The sequence below is a fragment of the Castor canadensis genome, chromosome 17 (assembly GCF_047511655.1).
Source record: "Castor canadensis chromosome 17, mCasCan1.hap1v2, whole genome shotgun sequence".
Taxonomy (NCBI): Eukaryota; Metazoa; Chordata; class Mammalia; order Rodentia; family Castoridae; genus Castor; species Castor canadensis.
This window is the reverse complement of record NC_133402.1, coordinates 12,039,976-12,066,747: the sequence shown is the minus strand read 5'-3', so window position 1 is coordinate 12,066,747 and position 26,772 is coordinate 12,039,976. Positions and strand designations below refer to the sequence as shown.

Below are 26,772 nucleotides of genomic sequence, written 5' to 3'. Positions count from 1 at the left end.
TACCATCTGAATTCTCACCAGTAGACTACATTATCAACAGGAAAGGCATATTTTACTTTTTATACCTTTGATTTCAAAGTCTAAAGTTGCAAAACACAGAGACCAACAAGGAGCTGTTCCAAAACACACTATCAGAGGTTTTCGAGTCCTAGGAAGAACTTTCCAGGATCAATGTCTAAATAGCCTATTGGTTAGAAAGTAGATTTCATCAGTGTTAGGCTCCTGATTTCATTGATTGAACCGTGCTTGTGCAGGAGGATGCCCTCACTTGGGGAAAACGTACGTTGTCTTTCCGGGAGGGATAGACACCATGTAATTGGCTGAAATGATTCAGAACAGGGGTGTGTGTGTGTAGAGACCACGAAAGCAAGTGAGGTAAAACACTGGGGAGTCTGAATGAGGAGTTTAAGAGAATTCTTGCAGCTTTCTACAAGTCTGAAATCATGTCAAAATAAAAATGAAAGTAGGGTAAAGTAATCATATTTTGAAATCTATACATATCAAAAATCTGTTATGAGAAAATTCGCAACTCTTTTTATTAAGGTCAGAATGTATTAATTTTAAAAGGTCATTGCCGGGTATGAAGAATTCCACACCTGGAATCCCAGCCGCTTAAACGGAAGAGATAGGAGGATCTCAGTCTAAGGCTGACCCCAGCAAAGGGGCCAGAAACTATCCAAAAAGCAAACTAAGGGCAAAACTAGGGCCTGGTTCAAGTGGTAGAACACATGCCTAGTAAGCCCACAGCCCGGAGTTTAATCCTCAGTACCAGAAAAAAAAACATTAGTGGGCTGGGGGTGTTGCTCAGTGGTAGAGCACTTGCCTAGCATGCACACAACCCATGACCCTGGGTTTGATCCCCAGCATTGTAAAATAAAATAAAATGAGTAGTGCCTGATTAGCTATGCAAATAGAGAAACCACCAGGCACTTCTATGCGTCTCTTGATAAACAGCACAGCAAGATCTCGAACTATATCCTCAAAACTTTAAACCTGCAGAAAAGACAGAGAACAGAGGACTAGCCAGGCTAAGGAAAATTCTACAAAGCTCTACATCAGTAATCTTATACCCTCAGCAAATCAGTTGTGGGAGGGAGGGGAAGGGAGAGAGAGGAAGAGAAAAGGGGTGGGAGAGGGAGAAGAGAGGAGAGGAAAGAAGAGAGAGATTGAAAGAGATCTTTAAAAAAAAAAGGCAAAGCTAGTGTCTATGAATACATGTTTAGGTGACAAGCTACAAAGAAAACATCAGAAGGACTTAGCATAAAGGTGGAAAAGTGGCTGGCATCTTCTCCTGAGTGTGAGGACTTGGGATTGTGTTTAGGAGGGGTCCCTGAAAAGTTACGGGGTCTTGAGTGTTTTCCTTTCACTGGGCTGGAGAGTGTCATAAGGGTCAGTCAACAATAATTCTTCTATGCACACTTTACCTTTTTTCCCTGAGAGTCTGTTTTACTGAACTCCAGGTCCCTAATGAAGCAAGAAGACACAAGTGGTCTCAGGTTGCCACCTGGAGTTGCTGTTAGGGATTGCAGACTTCTCTGAAATTGCTTAATGTGGCTTCTAAAATGATAGCAATTTGCTTCTAAGTTTTTAATTCCTAAGAGAAATTCCTAAGTTTTTAATTCCTAAATTAAAAAGTCCAAGCAGTACAGTAGAATGTAAAATGAAATATTGCCATTGCCTTTTCATCTTCATCCCCTAATTCCATTATAAAAGCCTTCACCTACTTTCTAGAAACATCCTTGTGTCTGATTCATAACTTAGAAACTATTGACTTCCTCCTATAAACATAAAAATTTATTACCACTTACATTGTCTCTTCTATCAGTTCTTGACTTTTGTTCATTTTTTCTAGATATTTCCTTTATGTCTAAATATTTAAAGCTCTGTCTTGAATTAGCCCTTTTAGAAAATCCTTATTTGTTGGAAGAAGTTGAGGACATTAGTGATAACACCTACATCTTTATTCACCTTACTTCTTCTCTACCACTTTTTTTGTAGCAAATCAATTTTTCATTGTTAATAATAAGTGAACCTTCCACATGTGTCAGTTGATTTTTAAAGCTAAAGACTCAAATATTCATCTACAATATGGTTGTAATTATTATTCTGATCAGAAAAAAAACATGTGGATGGGTCCAAAAAGAAAAACAATCAGCCAGATGCCAGTGGCTCATGCCTGTAATCCTAGCTATTTGGGAGGCTGGGCTCAGGAGGATCGAGGTTCAAAGCCAGCCCTGGCAAATAGTTCTCAAGACCCATCTTCAAAATAACCAGAGGAAAAATGGACTTGGAAGTGTGGCTTTACAAGTGCAGTGCTCTGAGTTCAACACCCAGTCTCACAAAAACAAAAAGAAGAAAGAAGAAAGAAGAAAGAAGAAGAAGAAGAAGAAGAAGAAGAAGAAGAAGAAGAAGAAGAAGAAGAAGAAGAAGAAGAAGAAGAGGAGGAGGAAGAAGAGGAAGAGGAAGAGGAAGAGGAAGAAGAAGAAGAAAAGAAAAAGAAAAACAAAACACATACCCCATTACTTGGTTCCCTTTTGGCCTATTAGCCAAGAATGTCTGTTAACAGCACATACAAGCCAGATGTCAGTAGGGATTAAACTGTCCAATAACTAGTGGTTTCTGCTCCTGTCTTCTGACATGCGCATAAAATACTGCATTATAGTTTATCAGTTCACTTGTCTGTCCATCCATAAGCTAAACTGTTTTAACTTGTTTTTGAACTCTCAGAGTAGAAGAGGGAATGTCACAAACCTGGGTACAAAATGAACCCTAGGGACATTCCCCCTCCCTCAGAAAAATGTACTCACACAAATTTTCAGTATAGTTTCAGGAGTTTGACCTGGGCCGCAAATTAACTTGTGCCCCAAACAGTTTCCCTTTAGGGCTGGAATCTTGTCTTCTTTTGATATGTTGCTAGCATCTCACTGTCCAAGCAGCCACTGATCCATGTTTGGTTAAATATTAAGATCCTTGCACAGCGCTCTACCCCAGTCCTAGAGTCGCTAGTTTTACAGAACACTGTAGATCAGCACAGATTTACCTCAATAGGAAATATTTTTATTAACATAACCGGGCAGTTTACCAAAATGCAAAATAGGTAGCTCAAAATCTGTGTGTTTATTACACTGAAAATGTGACTGGATTGTCTGCACAGCTAGGTTTGGGGGCTGCTAATCGTCGAGTGGTCTATTTCTCGAGTCAGGAAGACATACGGACAAATTACGCTCTCCCCATTCCTTCGCAGCACACTGCAATCCTATAGCAGGGGTGGAAGCAGAGATGGAGGTAGAGCCAGGATGCTCGGGGTGGACTCCGAATCCTCCCTAGATCGTCACTGTGACTTGGGGATAATGATCTCTACATCAAAGGGCTGTTGTAATAAAATGGAAGAGCAGCAGACCTATTATTATTATTTATTATTTCTACCCATCACCTGACAAGTCATAATTATGACTGTCTCAAAAATCTTTTCCCTCTGCAGCTCCATGGGAAGATCTGAGACAAATACTACAGCGCTGACCAAAGCCTTTCGTGAAGAGCGGTCAGTCAAGAACCAGCCCAACCCTCCAAACCCTTAAACCTCAGCACGCCGTCGGACCTGCGCATGCGCAGGAGCGCTCGCCCCACCCTTCTGAGGTGAATGGCCTGTTCCATTCCTGAGGGATGCTGACGGTGTGGGGGGGCATGGAAGAGTGGGCCCGGAAGTGCTGGCGCATGTCTAGTATTTCAAGCCTTTCACTCCATAAATAATAATTTGTGATTATTATATTTCTATCTTGATTAGTGAGATAGGCTTCTGTAAAAAGTGAGTTCGGGACGGTTCCATTATCCATCTGTTCCCCCTCACCTGGGAGCATTAGGGTTGTCCGGCGTGACGGCCAGGTTCGGAAGTCTCCGAACCTGGAAGGCCCCGCCCACCCCGACGGGGCTCCGCCCCGTCCCGCCCAACCCCCAGGTTTCCCACCCTTGCTGCGCCTTCGGGCAGCTCCTCCTCCTCTCCGCCCCGCCGGCTGCGGGCGCGGGGACGTCAGCGCTGCCAGCGTGGAAACCGCTGCCGGGCGCGGGAGGCGGAAGTAGCGCCCGGGACCGCCGGGCCATCACCACCGGACTCCGCCGGCCGCCTCAGTCATGGACGCGTCCTTGGAGAAGGTCCGTACGGAGGGTAGGGGGCGGTGCTGCGGCCCGGGCCCCCGCCTCTGAGGCGACTGCTTTCCCGTGAGCTGCCATTGTGACCCTGATGTGGGGGTCGGGGGCTAACGGGCCCGGCTTGAGGAGGGCTGGCCGCGAGAGCGTTCGGCTCGTCGCGCGCGGCGAGGCCTGGTCACGTCACGGGGCCGGGTGGCCGAGAGAGGCCGGGCCGGGTTGTGTCGGCGCCGAGCTTGGCCCTGCGGAGAAGCCGCGGAGGGCCAGCCCGAGCTCGGCGGGCGCTGTGGGATGACAGGAGGTCTCCGTGTGGGCCCGGGAAGAAGCCGACTGCAGGTGTCGTGAGGTTTCCAAGTGAGGTTGTTAGAGTCGTGGGATTCACCTGGGGCCCTCACCTGGGGCCCTCACCTGGGGTCTGAGCCTCTCGGGAGCGGGGCGGGACTTGGGTCTGCGGGTTTAACAAGTCCCCCACGTGATTCCGATGCTGTAGCTTGGCGAGCACCCGGCACGAACCTTCGGGATCAGGAAGGGGTGGGTATCCCACAGATGGTGAATTTCGTTTCCGGGATCGCAGCGGCTGCACAGCTTCTTGGTTCCTGGAGAGACGTTGGTGGCAGCCCCAGATCCACCGGAAGCAGCGCCCTATCCTGGGTCTTCCCTTGGGGGATCCGCAGCGTGGCGATGTACCTGGCTGACTGCTCTGGCATTGAAATGGGTTCTCATTGTCCCTGGTGGAGGGCTTGGGTTTCTTCATGGCTCCTGCTTCCAAGCGCCGAACATTCTGCCCTCCTCGCTATTGTCCAGTTTGTTGCAAACCCAGTTTTTTTCTTTTCTTTTTTACCCCTGCATGGAGGATTGTTATTTGAGGAGAAAATGTGCCGCATGTGCTGTAGATCTGTTCACTTGTCACTGGAGACTTGAAGGCAGGAATTGTAGAAGTTGAGCCAGATGTCGTCATTTGCCTACAGTGGTATATCCTGCTCCTCGAGTATTTAGCATAAATTGGGTGGAAGTCAAGAAAAGTAAAAGATATGTTGTTTTTTTTTTTCTTGAATCTTCTGATTAGCACAGTGTCTACCTTTTGGTACTTTTAAGTTTCATTCAAGCTCAGTGATTCTCCACGGGGCAATTTGTTTGGGGGGAGGGGGCATTTAGCAACATGTGAAGATATCTCAGGCTGTAAAAATGTGTGTGGGGGAGTGGGGGAATCAGGGAGGTGCTGCTGGTACCTATAGGGATTCTGCTAAATAAACATCTTCCATTGCACAGAATAGGTCCTCATACCAGAGAATTATTTGGTTCAAAATGTCAGTAGTAGCCAGGCGTGGTGATACACATCTATAGTCCCAGCACTCCCAAGGCAGCCTGGACTACACAGAGAAACCCTGTCTTAAAAAAAAGTCTGTTGTGCTGAAGCTGAGAAACTCTAGTTGAGATCATGTGTGTAACACAGTAGTTGAATGCAAAATGATGCTAAAAATGTTGCTTCTGTGCTTCCAATTTTATAAGAAAGTGGAATGGGCTTTGCATCATTCAGTTAGAAACCTAAAGAACTGGAATGATCTTTTCTCCAAGAATAGCTCTTTATAGGCCGATCTGTAAAACAGAGTGGGTAGGGATCCTGCTTTAAATGTTACTTTTCTGACATTTGATTAGTAGATTACAGTGGTTGCTCCAAATGAAGATCTGAAGAAGCACTGAAACTCCAGTGTACTTAAAGCTGGAGCATTCCCAAAAATTGCAGGGAAGCCAGGCACTGGTCTCATGCCTGCAATTTTAGCCACTCAGGAGGCAGAGATCAAGAGGATCTCAGTTCAAAGCCAAATAATTCAGGAGACACTATCTCGAAAAAATCCATCACAAAAAAGGACTGGTGGAGTGACTCAAGCAGTAAGAGCACCTGTCTAGCAAGTATGAGGCCCTGAGTTCAAATCCCAGTGCTGCAAAAAAAAAAAAAATTACAGGGAATGTTTAGGAATTCAGAACATGAGGGCTAGAAGTCTCTGCTTTAGGCCAGTATGAAAATTATGAATGTAAGGTTTCGTCTTTTTATATTCCATGAACTAATAGGTAACCTTACTTGCTAAGTGGGCAGAAAAGAAAAAGCACTGTTAGGGTATGAATTTTGATGACTGTGTTCTGAAAAGTGAAATATTGGATTGTGTCCATTGTTTCTGTTTCTTTCAGGATTAGATTGATATCCTGGGTTAAATTCTACATTGCTGGATACAAATTTGAGAGCCATTTGAGCAGTTCTGAATGATTGCTTTTAAACTGATCCATGCATAATTGATGTGGCTACAGAAACCAGAATGTTACTTGATACTCACCCTCTGAAATTTCAAGTAATGCTCTCCCTCTAAGATGTATATGACCGTCACTTAGTGGAATCACTCTCCGTATTCCCTTTGATCCAAATATAATTCCGTACCTTTGCTCTTCCTTTAGGTAATATGTCAACTTGCAGACCTTCGATGACAGAGCCACTTTCTTGTCTTGATCTGTTTTTCTTTCATAGTGGTGGCAGTTCTCTTGTATCTGAAATGAGTGATGTCTCAAGACACCAGATAGGTCAATTGAGGGGGACTGGAGCCCCCAGTGCTGTATGCCCAACACCTAAGAAGCAACGCCTGAGAATAGTGTGGTAGTATTTGCTTTTGGTAATGCTCAAGTTACAATGCCTCAGGAAAGAATTGCTCTTACTGATGCTCTTAATCACTCACCTCATTCACTGTTCAGTAAAAACTTGCTACTTTAAGCCTTTTCCTATTGCTTGAAAAATCTTCTTGGGTATTATACTTAGGCAAGGTATATTGCAATTTTTTTTCTTTTCTATTTTGTTTAATTTTTCTGCTGTACTAGAGATTGAGCTTAGGGCCTCACACTTGCTAGGCAAGTGCTCTACCCATTTGAACCACACCTTAGCCTACAGTTTGTTTTGTGTTTAATTCCATCCTTGAGCAAACTTAGAGCCAAGTGTCTCAACCTCAGCCCTCCTGACATTGGGCTAGATGACTCTGTTGTGTGTGGGAGTGGGGGCTATGCTGTCCATCGCAGCGTGTTTAGCCATTCTCCTGACCTCCATCCTCTAGATGCTGGTAGCACTCGTCCCTCACTGTGACAAAATGTCTCAGGTGGAGGGACTTGCCCTGGTTGAAAATAGCAGCCTAAGGAATCTAGAGTTGTATTGTCCAATTGGGCAGCCATCGGCCACATTTACCAACTTAAATCTGTATTAATTACCATTAGATACAACACACGAGTCATTTCCTTATCATACTAACCACATTCCAAGCGCTCAGCAGCCACACGGGTCTTGTGGCTATCATACCTATCCATCTCCAACAGACGTTCTCTTGGACATTGCTTATAAAGCTGGACGGTTTAATTTACATGTCATCTACTTCCACATGTCACGGAAAGAGCCAATTTTAACTCTATTTTCTGACCTAAATAATTACTACTCAGTCCACTTTTGGTTCTGGTACTGATTAAGCAAGCCTGAGCTGGGTTTCTGTGTGAGCCTTTGCAGAGCCCACTGTTGTATACAGAAGGAGAGGACTTGTGTGTGTTGGGGAGGGGGGCACAGCGCGCGTTGATTGCGGCAATTTTAGCTCTTGTTTAAGCTGGTCCCTTCATCATCACAAAGTGAGGGTTTTGCATACAGGTGCATGGAGGCTGTGGTGGTAAATGATTACCTAGCACCGGGTGGCAGAGGCGGCTTATTGTGATTAACATGGTACAAAGATCCTGCTCCTAAAAATGTTTGGTCTTGTGGTTGATTTGTGAGGGTTGTGGAGACATCTGGAGCAGTGTGGTTGGTCCCTGGCCCGGGGTGTTCCTTTCTGTCTGGGACTTTGAGTTATACTTGTCTGTAGGAGTTATTGAGCTTACTGTGGTTTTTCTTCACCTAAAGCAGCAACCTGTTCTGATTTGTACTTGATTACCCCAGGCCAGCTAAGGTCAGAACCCGTGCGTGCTGAGCACTGCAGGAGACATGCGGCAGAGGCTGTTCCTCCCGGGGGTTATGGTCAAGTAAGGGGCATACATTTTACACAAATCCTTGTGTAGCAGGGAATGCATGGGGAGGCTGACCAGAAACATTTTGTGGAGGAGTTTGTTTTTGTTTTTTTTCTTAAACAGTGCCTTGCTGCGTAGCACAGGCTGGTCCAAACTCATGATCCTCCTCTCTCAGCCTTTTGAGTGTGCGATTACAGGAGTGCACCATACTCCTGGTTTGGAAGAGATTCTTTAGGTGGAATGTGTGGTTCAAAATTATGCTTTTCTAGTGTTTGCTTTAATTGTAAGTATAATGTCGATTTTTACTGTATTATAATGGTGCCTCGTATTGTTGCTGGTGTAATACAAACCAAGAGACAGGAAAGCCCATTTCATCTTTTGAAGTTAATCTACATATCTAGCAAAAATTAAATCCATTCTCTTCAAGCGGTAGTAAGAGCCATGCCATAAAAGTGTTTAACTTTTTACCTTATTTACTAGTGCTGTCGAGATAGCTTTTTGCTTGGCTGAAAATGTTAAGCATTAAGCTGACTTATAGTTAGCTAGTCCTTAAGATCCAGCTTCGGTCTCTGTCCACTTTTTATTTCTGTGGAAAATACATTGTGAGTTACAAAGGATTGAGAGAATAGTAAACTTTTCATATAACCGTGCTCATTTTGCAGAAAAGCAGAAACAATAAAATAAACCCTTCACTTTAAAGTTGCTGCTTTTGTATCTTAAAGGTCTCAGGCACATAGAGGTATCAGGAATTGATGGGGTTTTTTCTTTCCTCAGAATTCATCTTACTGTGTTTAAGATGAGGCTGCCAGCATTAAGCCTACATAATTGCAGTGTGATTTTGGAAATAATGATACTGTTAAGGATAGTAGATAGCTTTTTTTTTTTTCTTTTTCTTTCTTTTTTGGCAGTGCTGGGGATAGAACCCAGGGCCTCACACATGCTAGTCAAGTGCTGTACCATTGAGCTACATCCTCAGTGCAAGGATAACAGACATCTTTCTGATTTGATGCCCTGCTGATGAGTACTAGGAAATTAAAGCAGCTTATCTCAGAGAAAGTGCTGTATCCAGGTACTGTAGCATGCTGCTCCTTAAAGACCTTTTTTTTCCTCCTAGAATGAGTATGAGATTACAGATGAACTAGAAAAATTTTAGAAATAAAGCTTGCCTGTCATGTGGTTTCTTTCCCCCTGTAGTTTTTCCGAAGTGTTTACTCCTGATACAGTGTTGAAGTAAATGGATTCCAGAAGCAGTGCTTTTTAGGAATATATTGTTTGGAAATTTAGATGTGGATCTCTAGCACTTCCAGCTGTGGCTGAGCTTTGCTATCTGGTATCATTAATTTTGTTGCCTCTTTATGGCTACAGACTTTCATCATTCCCTTGTTTTTGCTCTTTCCTGTGTGTTCTTTTCTGTCTCCTTCAGGAATTTGCAAGGTTAAGTACCACTACTTACCATGTCCCTTTTTACCTTGGAAGGTTAGGGTGCTAAGTGAGCCAGTAATTACAGTGTGTCTTCATATCTTCACAAGCTTACAGTCTGGGAGAGTTAACAAGGAGGCTTTTAAAGAGTGTCCGATTCTTAGAAGATGAAGGGAAGCAAAAAGTGCCTGGTTCTTAATTAAATATTGTTGAAATCAGGCAAAAATTCTTACCATATAGAAGTTGAGACACCAACAAGATAAGCAGACTAGGTTTGCAAGTCAGTGTACCAGTTTAGAGAACTCCTGTCCTCTGTCATCATTGACCTGTGAAGAACTGTGATGTTTCTGGGCAGCTGCTCTGTGATCTTATCCTTGTGGCTTCTCAGATGTGATAGGTAGGTGACAGCAGGTGTTTTCACCTGGAAGGATGCACGTGATTGTTAGAGAAAGGTAGATGAATGATTGTCACTATTCAGGCTGACCTTGTTTAGAAAGCTGTGGAAGGCAAGAGTGGTTGGTGTGTCAGGAGCAGCACCTTGGAACTTTATCTCATGGCTTTGATAGGTTGAAGAAAGAGAGTGATTTTGTACACCTAATGCTTATGGTGTAAAGCAGCATTTGGTAACACCAAAGTCTTCTGTCCAATTTGAGCAACTGGTTTCTCTTTAATTTTTTTTTCCCCCTTTCCTTTTTTTTTTTGTGGAGTGTGCTGGGGTTTGAATTCATGGCGTGGTACTTGCTAGACAAGTGCTCTATCACTTGAGCCATGCCTCCAACCCATTTTTCTTCTTTCAGTGGCCTTAGTGCACCTAAACATGAACATTACTCCTCTGAAAAATGGTTTGTTAAAATTGTAGTGTTTATATACTTGTTGGGGTTGGGGCGAGGGGGACTTTGGGGATTGAGCCCAGAGCCTTGAGCTGTACCCTGTTTTGAGTCTCCAGCCCTTTTTTGTTTGTTTGTTTTATTTTTCAGATAGGGTCTAGCGCTTTCTGCCTTGGGCCAGCCTCAGACCATGATTCTTCTACTTATGCCTCCCATATAGCTGGGATTATATATGTGAACCACCATACCTGGCTTGTTTTGTTGAGATGGAGTCTTGCCAACTTTTTGTCAGGGCTAGCCTTGAACCATGATCCTCCCAGTTTCTGCCTTCCAAGTAGTTAGGATGTGTGCTACCATACTTGGCTCTAATTTTTTCTCCCAATAATGATAATTAATAATTAATAAATTATTGCTATTATTTTGGTGGTACTGGGGTTTGAACTCAGGGCTTTACCCTTGCTAGGCAAGCAGTCTACCACTTGAGCCACTCTGTCAGCCATTTTCTGTGCTGGGTATTTTCAAGGTAGGGTCTTGAGAACTGTCTTGAGAATCTTTCTTGAGAAAGATTTGGCTTCAAATCTTGATTCTCCTGATCTCTACCTCCTGAGTAGCTAAGATTACATATTCCCCCAGTTAATTTTTTGTTTTTCCATTTATTTGGCAGCCCTGGGGTTTGAACTCAGGGCCTCAAGCTTGCTAGGCAGGTCCTGTACTACCTGAGCCACTCCGCCAGCCCCCATGTCCCAGTTATGTTTAATAGGAGCAGTGAAGGAAAGGAGTAGGCCTGGTTTTTGGTGTTTTTTTTTTTTTCCCAAAATACTTGAACAGCAAAGGGAAAAAGAAAAGTCACATGTGTAATTCTCATGAGTTATGTGTCTTTTAAAACTATGTTTTAGGCTTCCTCTCCCTCCCCCTTCTGGAAGCTGCTTCTCTTTAAAAGTTTAGCCCCCAGTGCTGAGGTTGAACCCAGGGCCTTGTGCATGCTAGGCAAGCGTTCTACCCCAGCCCCAGCTCTGTATTTCTAAACTGCAGTTACTTTTATGCCATGTTTTTGAGTTTTGTTACATGACTGTGCTGCCTAGCCTATCATTTCCTTATTATTTTCTCATGGATTGACTAAATCAACTCACCCTCTTTTCTTTAAGGGGCATTTACATACAACAACACCCATTTTGAATAGACATTGTGTTTTGGAGCGTGTGTGCAGTCTGTACCAACATGATGGAGACAGGGAGCATTTTGTGGGCTAGCATGTGTGAGATCCTGGGTGTTATCCCAGCATTGCCAAAAAAACAGGACAAAACACAAAAAACACCTATGGAGCATTTCTGTCTCCCTAAAGCTCCCCTTGTGTCCCCTTGAGGTCTCCCTGATTTGCCTTTTGTCATTATGGGTAAGCCCTCTCCACCCCCCCACCCTACCTTTCATTGTCGATAACTTAGATTTGTGCTAAACAGTAATGTGTCTGAATTCAGGAATTTGAGGTAGTCTGTGAAAGTAAATGTGTGCTTTTTTAAAGTCACACTTAGGTAAGCTGGTTAAACTGCAGAGAGTGCATGCAAGAGTTTGATTAATCATACTTGAGAGCTGTGAAAAACTTGAGAGGGACTGTAACTCCCAAATTTAGTATTTTTTACTGCAGATTCCACTTTTGAAAGATAGTGATAAACAACTTCTTAGCTAATAAATGTCCTTATTAAAAAGTAGCTGTTTATCCCATTATTAGCAAGTGCATATGTTCATGGAAGTGGTGTTTTTCAAACTACAGATTACATACTGTATTTGGGATGCCAGTCAGTTTAGCAGGTCATGCTAAATAGTGAAAAAACCCAAAATGGGAAATGGGATGCGTCCCCCCAAATCAGTCACCTCATAGTGAGCTCATACACTCGCAGCCGGAAGTAAATGTAATCTATGCACCCTTACTTTAAAAGACAAGCCCTGCCTTTTTTAAATATTGGAGATTTGCTCCTGGTTTCCTTTACTACTTTACCTTGCATTTGACTCCTGACTTTTGTCACATTTAAATTGTGAGAGCTTTCAGGAATTTTGGTACTACCTGTGTAACATTTCTCCTTCTGTTGGTGACAGAGTACTTTAATATCCCATACTGGCTGGAAGTAATGAAAATCATTTAGCATAAATTGAGTTTTTAAAATGCTCCAAGGGATGAAGAGTAGGGCTTGTTTTACAAATGAGCTCCCTGCTAAAGTCTCGGTTCTGTGACAGTGAGCATAAAATTGAGTGGTGCACTTTAGGAGCCTTGAAATTAAATTAAGCCCTTCCATGTATCTATTAGATGTAATTATAGCAGAAATACTAGATACACTTAGTTACACAGCAGAATCAACCATACCCAAAATATAACCGATAAATTTACAGTCTGATGAGAAGTATAACTTTTCTGAATTCTCAGTAATAACCATCAATCCATTTTGTGATTAGAAAATCTGTGGGGCCAGGCATGGTAGTGCACACCTGTAATCCCAACATTCAGGAGACTGAGGCAGGAGGATCACAAGTTGGAGGGCAGCTTGGACTATATAGCAAGACCCTATCTCAGATATAAGAAGAAAAGAAAATGTGTGGATAGATATATACACTTTGTAAATGTCTGTTGCAGATTTTGGGTGTTTTTCAGTTTTTTTGCGGGGAGGACTGTTGTGTGGTTTGAACTCAGGGCCTTATGTTTGCTAGGCAATTGCTCTGCCACTTGAGCCACTTGCAGGCCTTTTTTGCATTGGGTATTTTTCTAGATAGTCTTGCGAACCATTTGCCTGGGCTGGCTTCAAACCACGATCCTCCTTGATTGCTGACTCCTGAGTAGCTGGCATTACAGATGTGAGCCACTAGTGCCTGTTTTTTTTTTTTATGGTATAATTGCTACAGCCTCTTTAAGACTTAGGGACTCAAGGTGAGAAATTATTCTAGGAATCCGCCCTCAAGTGCATATTGGCCGTGGCTCCCTCTCTTAGAAAAGCACCTTCAAACACTACATTCACATGGGTTGGGATGGCCTGGCCTACTTGCACACAGTAGAAAGCCATGAGTTTTCTCTAACAAAGGGATCTTTTTTTCCTGAATTGTTTCTAGTAGGCCCGGAGTTGTAGTCGGGTCATCTTACTTGAGATCTAAAAAAAGGAAGAGGTATTGGAACATGCTGGCAGGTAGGAAAGGTGCATGGCTGTCAAGCTCATACACAAGCACCTCCTCAGAAACTTCCCTGGCTGCACTAGGAGACTGAGCTTCAAGCTCTGAAGTAAATGTTCGTTAGGGGAGGGTGACTGTACATCCTGGTTTGCCCAGGATCATCCCAGTTTATACCTTTTCTCGGGGGTTAATTATTAATTTGCCCCTTCACTCTTTCAAATGTTAGGTATAGGTGGTAAGTTTAAGGTTATCCAGTTGAGACTGTTGTAGAATGGGAATTTTTCCCTGAAGGGGGAGTCATTGTTTTTTCTGAATGAAAACATTAAGGGAAGATAATGGTGAAAATCAAACATTAGTTCTAATTAGGATTTTGGAGTACAGAGCTTTCTCAGAGTGTGAGTGGCTTCGTTTACTTACTTGAAGAGATCGAGAAGCAGTATCACCTAGTGTTGGAGCATTAGTTCTAGAGTAGTAAAACTGTTGTTAATTGTGGCCCTAGAGCACACTCAACTCTGTGATTTGGTGGTAATTAGGAAGTAAGGCTTGTACAGGGATTAACTGGCATAAAGTCTGCGATATAGTGAGCGAGCCAGGGAGCGTTAGTAATTATTAAGGGATCATACGGCTTACTGAATGCTTAGTCTGGCAGAGCCTCAGCTCGGTACTAAAGGGTACAGAAAGTAATGACCTTGTTTCTAAGAACCTGACATAGAATTCTACTTTTTCTCCTCACTACCATAAAACTCTCCTTCTAGACACTGAATAATAGGCATCTCTGTACAGCTTGAGTTTTCACTCATTTAAGGTTGCCCCGCTGTTGTGCAGTAACATTGATCACACAGCCACCTTGTCTGGCTCTGAACAGACAAGGAGGCTCTGAAATTTGCATAACAAAGTAATAGCTTATGTAGGCATGGTTTTGGTTTTAAGTGATAAATACACAACTTTCCTTAGAGCCTAATATTCTCGTGCAGCTATTTGATAGCACTTAATATTTTGGATTATCCAGATGATGTAATAAGCACGGAGGGTCAGTCTACAGCACCAAAGTCATGTTCACATTCAAGTCACTCAAATGCAACTGCAAATGCTGCTTATCCACTCCCACCCTCTTCTCACCCCACCCCTGCCCCTGCCCAGAGTGGAAGTGAGAACAGCTTAAACATGTGCCTGCACGCTCTGAGTGAGACTCAGGTGGGCACGATGGATGTGCTATGAGTCTAGTGTTTGTAAATTCATACTGTTCATGCAGAGTGACTTCTGAATCAGCTCAGCTATTTTGTCTACTCTTAAAATACTTGTTTCAATTCTATAGGAAAACTTAGCTGTGTTGCTCTTTGTATAGAGGTATGTCGCTATCCAGTGCTGAGAGTCAGCCACTTTTGGATCCTTGGTCATGTAACAGAAGTCAAGGCTATGGATCCAAAGTCCCTCCATCAAAAAGCTCATGATATAGCTGGGGAGCATATCTGTACTGGAAAGAACATTCATTAACAGCTCACAGGACAGGGTGTAAGAACCATGAGGACAACGGCAGACTATCTCTGTCCCAGGACATTAGCCCTGAAAAAGCAACCATTTGGTGGAGGGCAGTACTGGAACTTGAACTTGGCCCTTGCCTTGATAAGCAGGTGCTCTACCACTTGAGCCATGCCTCTAGCCCTTTTTTGTTTTAATTATTTTTGAGGTAGGGTCTCATGTTTTTGTCTTATCTAGGACCATCCTCAGACCTTGATCCTCCTATTTACAGTCTCTCACATAGCCGGGACTACAGGCATGCACCACCACTCTTGGCTTACTGATTTAGATGGTTAACTTTTTTTGCCCTGCCTGGCTTCGAACCATGATCTTCCCAGTCTCTGCCTCCTGATTAACTGGGATTACAGGTGTGAGCCACTGTACCTGCAAATGTAACCATTTTTGTCAGTCTACAAGTCCAGATTTGGGTTTAGAAAAATTGGTACATTAATGCCATTAGAAAGGATGTGAAAGTGGGTTTACCCATAAAGCTCTCTTGGAAATACTGTGATTGAAAGGGTAGCTAGTGATAGATAAAAGGCACAAAGATGTTCCAATAGGGGCATTATTAGGAGCATAAAGATAAGGACAGTTAAGCAAGACTGTTTATCTTGTCATTGAGCCAGGTGGTAGGGGATACAGATTGGAGTTACAAGAGATGAGGCTACTAAGTAAGGAATATGACCAGTGAACTTAACTCAGGAGTTAAGTTGGTGTTTCTTAACCACCTCCTACTCAAAATCAGACCACTGAGGCGCTATAGATTGCGTTCTGACCTGTCTCATGGTTACGTTTGTGCTGTGGATTTTATTGCAAACGCCTGTTTTAAAATGATTTGGGGGCTGGCAGAGAGATGCACAGCAGATGCAGCTGCATGGTTACTTTGTTAGGCACCGTGAGTGTGGATGTCATGTACAGAGGCTGCACACGAGAGCAAGGGCCCCAGGGCTCTAGCACCACTTGTCATTTATCAGCTCTTTGACCCTCAGCAAATCACTTCTGTCCAAGTCTTCATTTCCTCACCTCAGAAATGTTAGGCCAGAATCAGAGGTTTCCGTGACATACTTTTTTCTTTTTACTCGAACATTTTACAAATGAAACTTTACCCAAAACTCTCTATGTAAAACAAGGCTGTTCTAATTAACAAGCCCTAGAGAGCCAAAAACCCCAACTTTGTTACCCAGCCCCTCCTCCCCAAAGTTTTCCCTAGGAATTGTTTTCTTTCTTTCTTTTTCTTTGTCTTTTTCGGTACTGGGGATTGAATCTAGAACCTTGTGCATGTTAGGCAAACGTTCAACCACTGAGCTACAACCCCTGCTCCCCGGGAGTTCTAAGGTTCAGAAAAGCCCTGGACTAGATTGCTGAAGTGTTCCAAAATTTAACACTTCCTGGCTCTTATGTCAGTAAACTGAGAAAGATTTTGACAAATTTGAGGAGGTAATGCCACAGTAAATGTAATACACACTTACATGCTGTGGAAGACATGGCCAAGTACAATAGGCACTATGGAGAGAAAGATAGGTCCTCCCTCAGGACTACGCTTGATGAGAGAGAATAATTTCTCTAAGGTTTTATAACCATGTACCAATTCAAGGCAACAAGATTTTTTTTCCCTAAAAATTTCTATGACAATTAAAAGAAAGGAAAATGAGTGTGTATGTGTCTGTGTGAAGTCTCCCTCTGCCTCTTATTTTTTATTATTTATTTTGTGGTATTGGGGCTTATACTACGGGCCTTCACCTTGAGCCACTCCACCAGCCCTATATTTGTGAAGGGTTTTTCAAGATAGGGTCTTGTGGAACTATTTGCCTGGGCTGGCTTCGAACCTTGGTCCTCCTGATACCTACTGAGTAGCTAGGTTTACAGGTGTGAGCCACTGGTGCCTGGCTGCCTTTCTATTTTATTAAGACTCATATCATTATATTTTGGGTTCATCTGGAAAATTAAGAATAATCTAGCCATCAGGTCCTTAACCATGTCTACTGAGACTTTACCTCAGCTCCTTGGGGTTTGGGTTTTATGGGGGAGGGAATTTTGGTAAAACAAATAGTTTTACTATCTATGCTTTTCTGGATCTTGGTGACAAATTGTAATAACCTCAAAGTCTATTGATTTATCACATTAAATAAACAGTGATGCATCCATCAACTAGAATAAGATGTGACCACTAAGAAAAATGAAGTGGATCATATTTACTATAAAGTAGGAACAAGCAAGCAGCAGAGGTGCATGTGAATAGTGTATATGGAAAGATTTGTGTGAGACTTAGAAGTGGCTTCCCTAAGGGGAGGGCGGGAGGACTTTCATGTGGCACTTCTGTACTGTTGGAAGTTTTATATGAATTTTTTGTGATACATCCAATATTTTATAATCTAGAAGAAAGTGGACTTGGATTTGGTTTTTCTAAGTGAATTAGGCTGCCAAAGTAAGAGAGGAGTGTTAAAATTTACTTCTTTGATTTGTTTTCTAGATGGCAGACCCTACATTAGCTGAGATGGGAAAGAACTTGAAGGAGGCCATGAAGATGCTGGAAAGCAGCCAGAGGTGAGCGTGGAGGGCACGCCTCCCAACGCGACCAGGCTGCTAGGAAACTGGGGGCTCTGGTTTACCTCTCCAAAGACACTTCTTGACTCCAGAATGTCACACATAGCTTCTGCTGACTTTAGAATTGATACTTGCCATGGGTAGAAGGCACTTTGTAAGTAAAGGATTTTGAAATGAGGGGAAGGACTCACGTGTTTCATTTCTGTCAAGAGTTTTATTTACATAATATATTGATTGATTTGAATCTATAAATACTTCTTTACTATATATTCAGGTCATATAGGGCATCAACTAACCAGCTAAGTATTTTTTCATATTCTTTTATTTTCCTGAAACTCTAAACTGAACCCAAAACTGGGGCTCAGAACCATACTGTGAAAAATATGTTTCAAATGCTTCATGGGTCACTAAGAGGTACTAGGTCACATTTGCATGTTTAAACGTTGTAATTTGATAAAATTGTGATATGATAAAAAAAAATTTTTCTTTTAAATTAGAAGAACAGAGGAGGAAAATGAAAAGAAGCCCCTATCAGAAGATATTCCAGGGCCACTCCAAGGCAGGTAAATGACAATGAAGATTAGATAGCATGTAAATTTTTCTTAACCCGAGATTTTACCATTGTTTATTTACAAGTTTAGTTTGAGCACAGAGAAAATTTCCATAGAGAAATAACTTATAGATAACATTTCATAGATACCATTCAGTAGAACGTCAGGAAACCGAAACACCATTGGCAGGTCAGTAATACTGCTGAGCCTACCAGCTTCTTCATCCAGAATATAATGCAACCCAGGACTCAAAAGCCATGTGTGAATTTATAGTTTTAACTGGAATGTCATGCTTGGTTCATCCTTAAAACCTGTAATCTATTCAGTAAACTAAGTTATATTGTGAAAGAGATTTTTTTATTTGATTTATTATGTTTATAATGTAGTAAGTGTGGCCTGAACTAGCAGGGAAAAAGAAGTAGCTGAGTGGCCAGAGGTAGTGGCCCATGCCTGTAATCCTAGCTAATTGGGAGGCGGAGACCAGGAGGTTGGGTCCAGATCAACCCCAGGCAAACCATTAGCAAGACCCCCATCTCAACCAATAAAAGCTGGGCCTGGTGACAGGCATACACTTGTCACCTCAGCCACAAAGGAAGATCACAGTCCAGGCCAGCCCAGCCTGCTAAAAGCAAAATGGGCTGAGGTAAGTGCAAGACCCTATCTGAAAACAAACGAAAGCACAAAGGGCTAGGGACATGGCTCAAGTGGTAGAGTGCATGCTTTGCCAGTGTGAGGCACTGGGTTCAAGCTCCAGTACTGCCAAAAGGGAAAAAAAAAAAAAAAATAAGTAGCTGACGACAGTTTTCACAGGAGCTAGCAGTCAATTTGTAATTAAAAGCTTCCTTGAGGCAAACTTTTTTTTTTCTTTTATAACCAGGAAACTCTGTGTAGGTCTACAATACAACTCCCTTAAATTGTTCTTGACCTGAATATAAACTGTACAAGGTTAAAAAGAACAGTATGGAGGAAGGACCATAATGTCCAGTAAATGTCAGGTGTAATACACCCGGATATTAATATTTTAAGAGTACCACTTCTGCTTACATAGCATGAATTGTGCACTCAAAGCCTTGTAGGTATGCAGTGCTTTCTACAATTCAGAATAGAAAGCAAACTTTGTAGATCTCCTTATCACAAGCCTGAAGGGAACAAAGAGGCTTAAGGTTTTTTTATTCTGATTATACAGAAGTTACCCTAGGAGAGATACTCCCAAGAACATGAGAAATTCTCAGAATGACAGCACTTTAAAACTGGCAGGCACAGTGGCTCAAGTGTAGATCCACCTGCCTAGCAGGCGTGAGGCCCTGAGTTCAAACTCCAGTTCTGCCAAAAAAAAAAAAAAGTACAACTTGTCAGGAATATTCACACTTAATGATGCTGGTACCCAGTATTTGAGTTTGGTAATATCCCAGGCATGGCAGTAAGAGAATTATAGGCACTGTCTGATCATCCTCGACCATCCTGTAACATAAGAGCTTAGCAAGTTGGTTAGTCATTAAGGGTCACCAGACCTATAACAAAGTGTGCCCAGAGTTCTCCCTGCCCCAATTCCAGTTTCTGAGGACCAGAGTCCCTTTCATTCGAAGATCAGCACTTCTGGAAGATAGGTTTTTGAGCATTGTTTTTGACAGTGCTGCTTTTTTTTTTAAAGAGAAATTTTTTCTTTGTAGTCTTAACAGATAATATTTTTACATTGCACAAGTCATAAGTTGCCTTACCATTGCTTACTGCTTTAACTGTTCATATTCTTCTCATAAGTTTTCACGCCCTCATGTAGTGAACAGTTGGTAGCATATCTTGGATGGAATAAATCTATTTATACTCTAAGTAGATCTCAAGTCTCCTAATTTGAGGAAGAGTTGGTAATAAAATAATGCTTGTGATAGGTGTTTAAGGCTGTTAGTCTAAGTAGACAAGACTCCTATGGGGGAACTTGCCTCTTTTTTTTTTGGGCTGGGATTTGAACTTGGGCTTCATGCTTGCAAAGCAGGGAGCTACTGGTTGAGCCACACCTCCAGTCCATTTTGCTGTGGTTATTTTGGAGATGGGGGTCTCAAGAACTATTTGCCTTGGTTGGCCTCACACTGTGATCCTCCTCATCTTAGCCTCCCAAGTAGCTAAGATTGCCGACATGAGCCACTGGTGCCAAGCTAGGACTCGCTTATTAAATATTCACTGTCCAAGATTCAAATGAAGTGGTGTAGAAATATTGCTAATACAAAACTGTTGAAGTTTTAGAAACCAAACTCATGGTTAGGTAGAAGAGTTAATTATAAGTAAGGTTTAATCTGAATTCAGGTTATAATTTGAGGATTTTTTAAAAGTGTAAACTATATCTCAAAACACATCCTTTCTCTTGTAGCTTGTTACCCAACTTAAAAAAAAAAAAAACTTTTATTAAATCTAGTTTAGGTTGATAAATCACTGGGAGGTGGTGAGGGTACTCTTTTCACCAGTCTGTTAATTCTTTTTATTCTGCAGTGGACAAGATATGGTGAGCGTCCTGCAGTTAGTTCAGAACCTGATGCATGGAGATGAAGACGAGGAGCCCCAGAGCACTCGGTAATGGAGGATGGCTGCCAGCTTCCTTTTCAGAATCCGAGAGTTCTTGAAGTCAGTGATGGCATTCTGACAAGTGCTCCTTCCTCTTGTGTTTCATTCTGAGTTACACGTGGTATCTCAGTAGTATTCATTTCCCTCTTCAGAAAGACATTTTTATGTTTTAGGAAATGTGTTTTATAAAAGGAAGTCATTTACTAAAATTAGATGATGGAGTTTTTATGGTGCTGAGTCTCAGGAAGGGGTCACCAGAAGGGCTGAGGTGCTGTGTGCTTTTCTACTTCTGCTTCTCACTAAAATTAAGTCTCTTAATGGATTGGTGGCAGCCTATATGATCTGAAAATTGTTCATTTGTTCTGTTTATACATCTATCTAGCTATGTATCTATTTTCATTTTGTCTTTAATTTTTTTATTTTGTTTTTTGTAATAAGGAATGGGTTTTCCTTGTTCAGAATTGAGAAGATAAGGTGATTTGGTGGCTCATTCCTGTAATCCCAGTACTCAGGAGGCTGAGGCAGGAGGATTGCAAGTTGGAGTCAGGCCTGGAATAAATAGTTCTTGGCCAGCCTGGGCTACCTAACAAGACTCTCAAAATAAAACAAAATTCAGATTAAAAAGGGGTGTATAGGCTGGGCACAGTGGCTTATGCCTGTAATCCTAGCTACTTGGCAGGCAGAGATTGAGAGGATCGTGGTTCAAGCCCAGCCTGAGCAAGAAGTTACTAAGACTCTTTCTCAATCAATAAGCTTAGCATAGTAGTGCATTCCTGTGATCCCTGCTACTTGGGAGGTTATAGGTAGGAAGATTTGGGCCTAAGGTTGACCTTGTGCAAATAGCAGTAGACCCTCTCCAGAGAATAACCACAGCAGGAAAAGAGTGGGGTCATGGCCTGAATGGTAGAGCCTGCCTTGCAAGCATGAGGCCTTGAATTGAAATCCTAGTGCCTCCAAAGGGCAGGGGAGTTGTCCAGAGAATTTTTCTTCTTCCTCTGCCTCTGTATCTGGTTTTCTTCCCTCGAGATCTTACACAGATAATTTGTGTATGTGTAATATGCAAAACACCCATACTGTGTACTGCCTTTTTCAAAAACATGTGTTGGAGTTCATGGATATCACTACACAAGGAGCTTTTTCTTTATTATAAGAGCTACATCATTTTACTTGGAATGGATAAACCAGGTTTTATGTAGCTTCCTATTGATAATTTATTGACACAAACATTTCTGTAGCCCATAACTATGGACATGTGTCATTTCAAATAGAGGCGAGAGTATCTGGCGGGTGAAGTCCTAGAATTGTAGGTTTTGAAATTGGGCTGGAGTGTCCTCACTTCTCTGTTCAGTTGAGCCCTGTCGGGCCCGCCAGCCACACCAGCCAGCTGTGAGAATATGCCTTTCCTACATCTTCACTTGCAAGGCTGTTAGCAGATTTTTAATGTCTTTGATAAGTGATAAATAATGTTATGATAAGTGGGACATTTTAGCATAATTTAAACTTGCATTTTTCTGATGAACTAGGTTAAGCATTTTTAACATTTATTTGTATTTCCCTTTCTCTGAATTATCTGTTCTCCATGATCTTACAGTTGTCTTTTTCTTATTGTTTATAACTAAGAGTTATAAACTTCTTACTGCTTACAGTTATTCTTTATAAGAGAAATGAATCCATCCATTCCAGTGCACAAGAATAAGTAATTCCCGTTGAGTTTGTGGTGTTACTTTCTGTTTTGTTTTGGAGGCACAGTCTCGCTGTGTAGCCCAGGCTGACCCTCTCGCCTCAGCCTCCCCAGTGCTGGGCTTACTGTATCATTTTCAATAACTTTTTAATGCAGAAAACTGATCTTTAACATTGCTTTAAAATGCTTTCTGCTCATTTCATCTTTATTCTGCCCTCTGTAGGTTTTTTCCCTTCTCTAGTGCTGGAGATGGAGCCAGGATGTTGTCGATGGTAGGCAAGGACTCTCCTCCCGTGTGCTAATCCCCCCCAGCCCTCCCCTAAAGTTCTTAAGACTGGTATTTAATTTTAACAGTATTTAAGAGGAAATTATTCAGAACATTGTACTCAGTAAAAGGAGAGATGTTAACTTGTAGGACTCAATTTTTCTTTTTTTTTGGCGGCACTGGGATTTGAACTTGGCCTCACGCTTGCTAGGTAGGCACTCTTGCCATTTGAGCCACTCCACCAGCCCATTTTTTGTGTTGGGTTTTTCAAGATAGGGTCTTGGGAATTATTTGCCTGGGGCTGGCTTCAAACCACGATCCTCTTGATCTCTGCCTCCTGAGTAGCTAGGATTACATACGTGAGCCACTGGCGCCCAGGTCAGAACTCAAATCTTAAAAAAATTTTTCTCTCAAACCTTTTAATTCCTAATATGCATTGACTTTATCTGAATTTCTGCCTTCTGAAGTTTTAAGTGGACTTCAAGTTTGACAGATTTCTGTGAAACATTGTATACTAAGTTCTGTTTCCTTTTTTGTTATAGGACTTAAATACTTTTTTTAATCTAATAAATTTTGATTAACAGAATCCAGAATATTGGAGAACAAGGTCACATGGCCTTATTGGGTCATAGTCTGGGGGCTTACATTTCAACTCTGGACAAAGAGAGGCTAAGAAAACTTACAACAAGGATACTTTCAGATACCACCTTATGGCTGTGCAGAATTTTCAGGTAAGGACATGAGGTTTTAGTTTCCAATAAAGATATTTATGAGTCACATCTAGACTGTGAGGGATCTTTTTTCTGACGCTAAACCTGGTTCAGATTTGCCTCTTTGGAAGGATTGCTTACCTCCTCACACCTTTCAGTTCTGTCACCTGTTATGGCACAGCAGTAACATCTACAACCTTACTTGGTGTCCTTGGGAGGATTAAGTGAATTTATGGATTAATACAAGTAAAGAATGAGCATGAAGGCACATGTGTTGGCTGGTGTTAGCAGTTACTTACTTTTAGGTATTTTCCAAATTTGGCACATTAATAGATGATAGAACAATGATCTGAATCAAATACTCTTTTTTTTTTTTTTTTTTTCAGTACTGGAGTTTGAACTTGGGGCCTCAAACTTGCTAGACAGGCATGCTACCACTTAAACCATGCCCCCAGCCCTCTTTTGCCTTAGCTATTTATCATTTATGCCCAGGCCACCTGGACCTCGATCCTTCTATTTAAGCTTCCCAGGAAGCTGGCATGACAGGTCTGTGCTACCATGTCCAGCTTTTTTTATTTTTTAATTTTTTTTTTTGGTCCTGGGATTTGAACTCAGGGCTTTGCAGGTTGCCAAGCAGGAGCTGTACCATTTGAACCATGCCTCCAGTCCTTTTTTGCTCTGGTTACTTTTGAGAAGGGTCTTGCTTTTTGCCCAAACCGGTCTGGGCCACAATCCTATTTTTATGCTTCCCACATAGCTGGGATGACAGGAGTGTACCACCATATCCAGCTTTTTCTGTTGAGATGGGGGTCACATAAGCTTGTTGCTCAAGCTGGCCTTGAACCATGATCCTCTTGAACTCAGCCTCCCAATTAACTAATATTACAGGCATGACTCACTGGCACCAAGCACACCCAGCTTGGTAGAGATGGAGTCTTGCAAACTTTTCCACCCAGGCTGGCCTCAAATTGATGCACCTGATCTATACCTCCTGAGTAGATAGGTTACAGATAGAAGCCACTGCATCCGGCCTCACTTACTTTAGAGCATTGTCTTCCTCCTCCTCCTCTAGGAGATTGAGACGAGTAAAAAGCCCTGAGCAGGTTATAATAAAAGCAAAACTTAGCCTGACTAGCATTTTTGACACTTTTATTTATTTTTGATGTTTTAGAACTGAAATTCTATCCAGAGCTGGCCTACATGTACAATCAATCAGAACCCTCATCTTCAGGCTTTTTGCATTGGGGGATTCATAGTCTTGAAACTATGATTGTCATAGGTTCTGCTCTTTCTGGAGTTGAATGTGAATGATGGGTCCTTATCACTCTCCTTTATAACCTTATAATGAATTGTCAGCCAGCCATGTAAGATGGGGACACTCTTGTCCTCTCTAACTAGGTGACAGACAGTATGTAGCTGAGAAAAGAATTGCTTTCGTGATGATAAGATGGACATGTAAAATCAGAATTAACCAGAAATGATAGTACATTAATACTTCGGCTCTCTTGCTAGATACGAAAATGGCTGTGCTTACTTCCACGAAGAAGAAAGAGAAGGACTTGCCAAGATCTGTAGGCTTGCCATTCATTCCCGCTATGAGGACTTTGTCGTGGATGGATTCAATGTGCTATACAACAAAAAACCTGTTGTGTATCTTAGTGCTGCTGCTAGGCCTGGCCTGGGCCAATACCTTTGTAATCAGGTAATGTGGGGAGATTTTTTTCTTTCCTTTTTTTAGTGGTAGTGGGTTTTGAGCTCAGGGCTTCACACTTGGAAAGCAGGTGCTCTCCTGTGTGAGCCACACCTCCAGTCCATTTTGCTCTGGTTATTTTGAAAATGGGGTCTCGAGAACTATTTGCCTGGGCTGGCCTCAAATCCCTTACACCACCCTCCCGAGTAGCTAGGATTACAGGCATGAGCCACTGGTGCCCAGCTAAGGTAGATATTTTAAACAGTGTCTTATGGTTTGTTTTTGGTTTTGATTTTGTTTTTGCAGTGCTATGAATTGAACCCAGGGCCTCATACATGCTTGACAAGCTCTCTACCACTGAACTACACCCCCAGCCCCGATGTTTTGCCCGAGTTACCATATGATTGTTGTACTGGGGTACATTGTGTCATTTACAAAGGTTCTTACAATGTATGATAGTTGAATTCACCCCCCTGCCTTGAAACTTTGAAACCATGCAGATGCATTTCTCTAGCTGCCATTTTTCTCAAGGTAAAAGAAAGATGGCCATCTTGAATACTTTTTTTGTTATTATAAAAAGCAAAACATTATTGAATTTAGAAATATGTGAGATAGATACATTTATATATTTTTGATTGCCCAGAGACAACCACTGTCAACATTTTACTTTCATTCCATACTTCTTTCTTTTGTAGTACTAGGTATTGAGCCCAAGGCCTTGAGCATGCTAGACCAGTGCTTTACCACTTGTGCCTATGCCTCCAGCCCTTTTGTTTCTGAGATAAGGTTTTGCTAACTTTGCCTAGGCTGGCCTGAACTCAGGGTCCTCCCTGAGTTTGCCTGTTAGGTAGCTAGATTACAGACATGCACTGCTGTGCTCAGCTCATAGCTTTCTAGACTTTAATAAAAGAGAATGCATGTCTTTTTACATGGTTGTATGTGGCTGTTTTCACTTTCCGTTCCAGCAGGAATATATCATATTTTAACATTTTCAAAGCAAGCTTTAATATTTTCATGATAATTCTTTAAGTAAGTGTACACCAATCTAATGAGCTATCTACCTTTTGGGGAGAGGTTTTTGGTTTGTTTTTTTTTTTTTCTTTTTTGGTGCTGGGATCAAACCCAGGGCCTCACGCATGCTAGGCAAGCGCTGTACCACCGAGCTACATCCCAGCCCGCTATCTCCCTTTTGGACAGATAGTGTCTCCATGCACTTTCTGTGACTGCTAATGTTCTTTGTGTGGTGTTACGGCTGTCTCTGTTCCTAGAGCTTCCCTGAGTTAGGGTTATAGTCCTCTGGTAAACGTTCAGAGTCAATACAGGATTATTAGATCAAATGCCATTACCAATTTTCAAGTACATGGTGCATATAAGGTAAAGTGGGAGACTACCTTGAGGCAAGAAATTGTTAACCCTCTTGCCAAGAATGGTCAACAGAAAGTGCTTAGAAGTGGAGGACTGATGTGAGATGGAAGGCCTGGGATGTGTAGAGGAAACTGGGGGACTTCAGCTGGTTCTAAGCTGTGGTGGTGATAGCAAGAAGTCTGTCTTATTCTTGATGGTGCACAGAATAGAGAGTTTCGTAATTTTTCTTTCTGGCAGTGCCATGGTTTGAACTAAAGGCCTTGCACTTGCTAGACAGGGGCTCTACCACTGCACTTCCCCCAGTCACTGCCTCCTGATAACTCGCTAGGATTACAC

At 42.2% G+C, this 26,772-nt stretch overlaps 1 protein-coding gene across 6 annotated transcripts in view; it reads left to right on the top strand.

Annotated features, from left to right (window-relative positions):
• Window positions 1–3,988: 3,988 nt before the first annotated feature.
• Window positions 3,989–26,772, top strand: part of Pdxdc1 (pyridoxal dependent decarboxylase domain containing 1) — a 47,060-nt gene continuing 24,276 nt past the window's right edge. The window contains exons 1-6 of one of the 6 annotated variants that reach the window (XM_074058945.1): window positions 3,989–4,149; window positions 17,548–17,621; window positions 18,122–18,184; window positions 20,654–20,734; window positions 23,256–23,402; window positions 24,894–25,083. In XM_074058945.1, the coding sequence (XP_073915046.1) occupies window positions 4,129–4,149; window positions 17,548–17,621; window positions 18,122–18,184; window positions 20,654–20,734; window positions 23,256–23,402; window positions 24,894–25,083 (576 nt within the window). In that variant the 5' untranslated portion in view covers window positions 3,989–4,128. The other 5 variants (XM_020175676.2, XM_074058946.1, XM_074058947.1 and 2 more) reach the window with 5 other exon arrangements.